We start from the raw sequence: 4,752 nt of genomic DNA on the forward strand, positions 1-4,752 counted from the left end.
CCCTCATGGGCCCATGAGGGTGCGGCAAGTGGAAATCCTGTGTCCCAGGAAGGGTTTACGGTTAACCATCTGGGTTCCTGGTGGAGAGGGTTGGGCTTTTAACCTGGCTGCGCAAGTGTCTCCATCTGTAAAATGGGCCGATGGGACTGGGGGAAGGGCTCAGTGGGTGGAGAGCCAGGCTGGGCGGGTCCTGAACCTGGGCCACACTCCTGCTTCCAAGATGGCCAGCACCAGCTCCCTCTTGGGCAGCACCAAGGATCAGGGATGCTCCCTGGCCTTACCCATCCTGCCTTCACCCTAGACCTGCTCCCATCCCATTAGAGGCCCAGGGAGCTGCGCAGCATCCAGGTGCCACAATGGACGGGAGACCCACCATGGAGACCATGGTAGCACAGGTCACTGGGTTTTGCGTCACCAAGCACCGCAGGCCAGGCCACCCATCGTCAGCTACACCTCTCTGTCATCAGGTGAACAGATGCATTGCTTCTCTGGGGAAATGCCTGGCCTCTACTTTCCTCACGTGTAATACCTGCTGCTTCTTCCAGAATCAGGGGCCTGGGTGAGCTCTATCCCTAAACTGAGGGACAAACACCCCAGCACTCTTGGGAACAGAGAATTCCATGCTGGCTCAGAGAACCATAGCCAGGGTCTTCTCCTTGCCCTCAGGGCGGGCTCCTGGATCAGCCTCTGGCTCCTATCTATGCCCACCTCCTACCCTGACTGGGGCACAGATTTCCTAGTGCCACCATAGGGGGATACTCTCAACGGTGGGGTGGCTGGGAACATCTAGACAGCCCAACCGCCCAGCAAACACGTTCAGATCACTAGACAGCTGATCCAGTGTGGGTAGGAGTGCCAGGGAAGGCTTCTGAAGGGAGCAGAGCACCTCCATAGATGAAGTCGGGAGGGCAATGACCTCCAGGCCTATGCTTACCAGACGAGACCAGGCAAGATTGGGAGTGTAGATGGCACAGGAGAGATGAATTCTTCCCATTCTACTGAGCTCTGACTCCCAGACTGCCTACCCAGGGCTCAGTCCGCTAAGACCCCAGCCCCCTCAGCCCAGTTTGGCCTTCAGCACTTTCTCACCCTTTCCCAGGGCCCTGAGCACTGGGGCCACCTATCTGTTCCCACTTCCCAAGTGGGGTGAGGGTCCTGGTGGTCAGGGACCAGACAGAAAAGGTGTGTACCAAGATCAGGCCGGGAGCAGCCCCCAGGAGCCAGAAGCACACACACTCAAAGCAGGGCCACCCCATGCTCTTGGGGCAAGCACACAGGTCAGGAAAACACTTCCAAAGTCCTTTATTGGGCTGGCAAGGCCGGGAGCTGCCCTTAGATTAGGGTTCCATTCCAGAGGCTTGAGGTCCAGGGCACCCTGCCCATTTCCAACTGGGGAAGGCAGCCTCCTCTGATAGGCTACTTGATTCGCTCCTTCAGGTATTCCCAGCCCTCCTTGGTGTATTCACAGGCCTTGGAAGGGGCCACCGACAGGGCTGACATCACCGTAATGATGCCTGTGGGGAGGGAAGAAGGGCCCAAGGCCTGGTCAGGCTCCCCACCTACAGCCAAGGGGTTTAATCCAACCCCTTGGGACACCCAACTCGGCCATGCTCTTAGAGGTGCCACTTCCAACTTTGTCAATTCCACACCAGGAAACTGAGACAGAGGAGGGACAGGACCTCACCTTGTCTGAGGCCACCTACCCTGATGTGCTCCAGTGGTGGCCCAAGCTCTCAAAAAGAGGCCCCATCTTGCTCCTACCTCCCTGGAGCCTCCACCCCTTCCCTTTTAGATGTGCAAGAGGCACACACAGCAGTAAGGGGAGTGATGGAAAGGCATGAGCAGGAAGCAGGGTCAGGGGTGCTAGACTAGGGTACCTGGGGCCACACCCCCAAGCAGAGGGACCAGGGCCTACCTGAATTCCAGGACTCACGGATGTGAAAGTTAAACTTTGGAGGGGCTGGGAGCTGGGAAGAGACAAGGAAGAAGGGGCTGATGAAAGGGGAAGGGCCTGGCAGCCCCAACTCCCTCCCGAAGCAGGGAAAGCAGCGCATGCCCCAGCGAGCAGGAACCAAGCAAGGCTGGAGGGACCAGGGACTGAAGGCCACCCCAAAGTTGATTCCCATCAAGCTTCAGCCTCACTCCCAGCATGGGGTACCTGCGGTATCTTCAGGCCCGTCTGCTCACACACGTACTGGCCGAACTGGTACATGGCAGGGGGGACAACCTCCTCCGCCCTCTGAAGGGCTGCCTGGCCCTTGTGGCTGGGCCCCAGCAGCTCCTGGTCGTACACCAGGTAGACCACTCCCCCAGCCACACTCCCCTTGATGAGAAACCTGAATGCAGAGAAGAGAACGACAGCAGCTTAGAGAACACTGCAGGCCACCCACGGGATGTGTGGGAGGGGCGCGGGGGGCGGGGGGGCCCTAGGCCTATGGGAGTAGGAGTTAGTCCCCCTAGGGAGCCCCACAATCCAAAATGTGACATACTGGAAGCCAGGCAGGTAATAGGGAAATGACTGGGCACCTTGCTACTCAGAGGCATGCCTGACCCCTGCTAGGCACAGTTCTCCATTTACAGTGTGCAAAGCAGGAGTACGCCGCCCATTCAACTTAGAACCTGAGGCCCGCAAAGGGACAGTGGATCACTAATGATTCCGCCCGGAGCAGGGAACAGTGAAGACACGTCAGTCCCTTGTCTGCCTTCTGTCCCGAGGAGGGACCCTCCGCGAGTAACCCGAAGGGTTTTCCAAGTGTATCTGGTCGCTTCCTGCACGTCCAGCGCCGCTCTGGGCGCGAATTCACCTCCCAATAAATGGCGTACGGCACACCCACTTTACAGAGAAGGCAACGGAGACTCGGAGAGATCTCATTCCGAGAATACGAAAGCAAGGGCTCGCGAGACCTCGGGAATCACCTCTCCGCTTGAAACTCAGTTTCCCCATGGGGCACCTGACACTACGGGAAACGAAGAGCAGGTGGGGAGCGAACCAGAAGAGGGTGTCCGCAGGGAGGACTTTCTCGGGAGCTCGGGGCCCGCCCGCCACACGCACCTCATCATCGACCACACTCGGGACACCATAGCCGCTCGACTCCGCACGCAAGGACAGTCGGCTCGCCCGCCGCTTCCGGTAGCGAAGCGGCAGAGGCCTCTGGGAAGTGTAGTTTGCCTTGTCAGCCGCAAAGGCCTCCGGGAGTCGGAGTCTCGTTACCGCTCAGAAATGCTAGAGGTTTGGGTCCCACAGCAAAAGTGTGCAGAGAGGTAATCTTATGGGCCGGGCCGCCGCAAAGCTATCTGGGAAATGTGTTCAGCACTGCCTCGTGAGGCCCCGGAGGGCTCGCCTAGCCACCAAGGCTCCTGGGAAATGTAGTCCGGTTTCGGTGGCGTGAATGAAAAGAGGAGTAGGGTGTCTGGAGTGAGGCCTGAGGGTAACCCAAGAAGATGTCGGAGCCGGGGAGATCCACCCGCGCCCGCGCGGGTGACTCAGGGCAAGGGCCTAAGAAGAGTATCCCTAGAAGCCAGTTGTCACGGCAACACGAGGGCGGAATTGTTCGAGAGAGGAGGGTCTAGGTCACGTGAGCGGTTTCGAATGGTGGGGAGTGTTTTCCTTCTGGAGACTGAGGCTGGGATCAAAAGAGCCAGCAGGTAGGCCGTTGCCTGGCAACGCCGGGCGTCGCAAAGTCCTCACGGCCTGGTGCCTCCTCGCGAAGAGGCAGGCTTAGTCACGTGACTCAGGCTCTACGGGAGGGGCGTGGTCGGGGGGGCGCCCGCCTGAAGGGTAGACCCTACTGGCCTGCGCTCGGCTCCCAGGCAGGGACCGCCAGCCCCGGTTCCCGGCGGAAGAAACAGGCTCGAGAGGGTGAGTGAGCGGTTGGGAGCTCGGAGCAGGTCGCACGCCCTTTTTGTACAGCGGGGAAACTGAGGCCCGGCGAGGTCATAGGGCCAGTGGATTCTGCGAGGATCCGGTTCCCCTATTCCATCCCCATCTCAGCCCAGCTGCTTCGTCCGTCCATCCATCCATCCATCCATCCCTACATGGGTGGGAAGAGGGTTGAGCTGAGGGGCTTCGCGGGCTTTCCCTGGAAGGGAAGGAGGTGGGAGCGCGTTCCCTGCTGAGAAAATTGCTGGTGTGACTGGGAAGGGCGACAAGTTCACTTTTCTGAGAACGGCTCATAGACAAGGAGTTGGAGAAGATGGGAATGGACAGGTGGGCAGAGGCCAGACCCGCTGGGCCTTATGGGGCTGTGAGGAGCTTGGTCTCCATCTGGAGCAGTGGCGAGCCCTTGGAGGGTTTCGAGCAGGAAGGGGCACACCAGACTTCTTTTGACACATCCCTTTGGCTGCTTGGCTGGAACAGGGTGGGAGGAGCGGAGTGTAAAGATAGGGGAGGAGGGGAGGCCGCTGGAGCTTTGTTGTGGGGCAAAGGACATAGGGCTGGATCTGGAGATTGGGGATATAGGAGCTCCCCAATCGCACCAGCTCTCAGCATCCTGGGTCCTAGAAGTGCCCTCTCCTCTTTGTCCCACTGAGTAAAGAGGATAGAAACCCCAAGATGTGATGAGCCTGTGCCCCTTTCAAAGGAAACCTATGACTCCCCAAACTTTAAGCAGCCGGCCTGTTTCTTTTGCCTTTTCCCTGGGCTAAGTAAATCGCTACCAAAGCTGAACTCTCATATCTTAACTCTCATGACATGGGGACCTTCTCACTCCTCCTAGGCATCTCCAAGGTGGTCTTTCGGGGCTCCTCCAGCTC

At 58.8% G+C, this 4,752-nt stretch overlaps 2 protein-coding genes across 2 annotated transcripts in view; one reads left to right on the plus strand and one right to left on the minus strand.

Annotated features, from left to right (window-relative positions):
- Window positions 1–1,285: 1,285 nt before the first annotated feature.
- Window positions 1,286–3,264, minus strand: CUNH19orf70 (chromosome unknown C19orf70 homolog). The gene is made up of 4 exons (XM_006101090.3): window positions 3,053–3,264; window positions 2,159–2,336; window positions 1,916–1,967; window positions 1,286–1,514 (listed from the first exon to the last, which is right to left on the minus strand). The coding sequence occupies exons 1-4, from the start codon at window positions 3,079–3,081 to the stop codon at window positions 1,417–1,419; spliced, it is 357 nt and encodes a 118-aa protein (XP_006101152.1). The 5' UTR covers window positions 3,082–3,264; the 3' UTR covers window positions 1,286–1,416.
- Window positions 3,265–3,764: 500 nt separating this feature from the next.
- Window positions 3,765–4,752, plus strand: part of HSD11B1L (hydroxysteroid 11-beta dehydrogenase 1 like) — a 7,613-nt gene continuing 6,625 nt past the window's right edge. The window contains exon 1 of the mRNA XM_023764644.1: window positions 3,765–3,859. The gene's annotated coding sequence lies outside the window, so the exon portion shown is untranslated. The remainder of the gene's footprint in view (window positions 3,860–4,752) is intronic.

Source organism: Myotis lucifugus, unplaced genomic scaffold, assembly GCF_000147115.1.
Source record: "Myotis lucifugus unplaced genomic scaffold, Myoluc2.0 scaffold_341, whole genome shotgun sequence".
NCBI classification, from domain to species: Eukaryota; Metazoa; Chordata; class Mammalia; order Chiroptera; family Vespertilionidae; genus Myotis; species Myotis lucifugus.

Excerpts from the sequence above, each read along its gene's own strand:
- CUNH19orf70 (XM_006101090.3), bottom strand. The coding sequence starts at position 3,081 with ATGGTGTCCCGAGTGTGGTCGATGATGAG. Across the intron at positions 1,968-2,158 it reads CGGGCCTGAAGATACCGCAG|CTCCCAGCCCCTCCAAAGTT; the intron begins GTACCCCATGCT and ends GTCTCTTCCCAG. Across the intron at positions 1,515-1,915 it reads CCGTGAGTCCTGGAATTCAG|GCATCATTACGGTGATGTCA; the intron begins GTAGGCCCTGGT and ends CCCTCCCCACAG.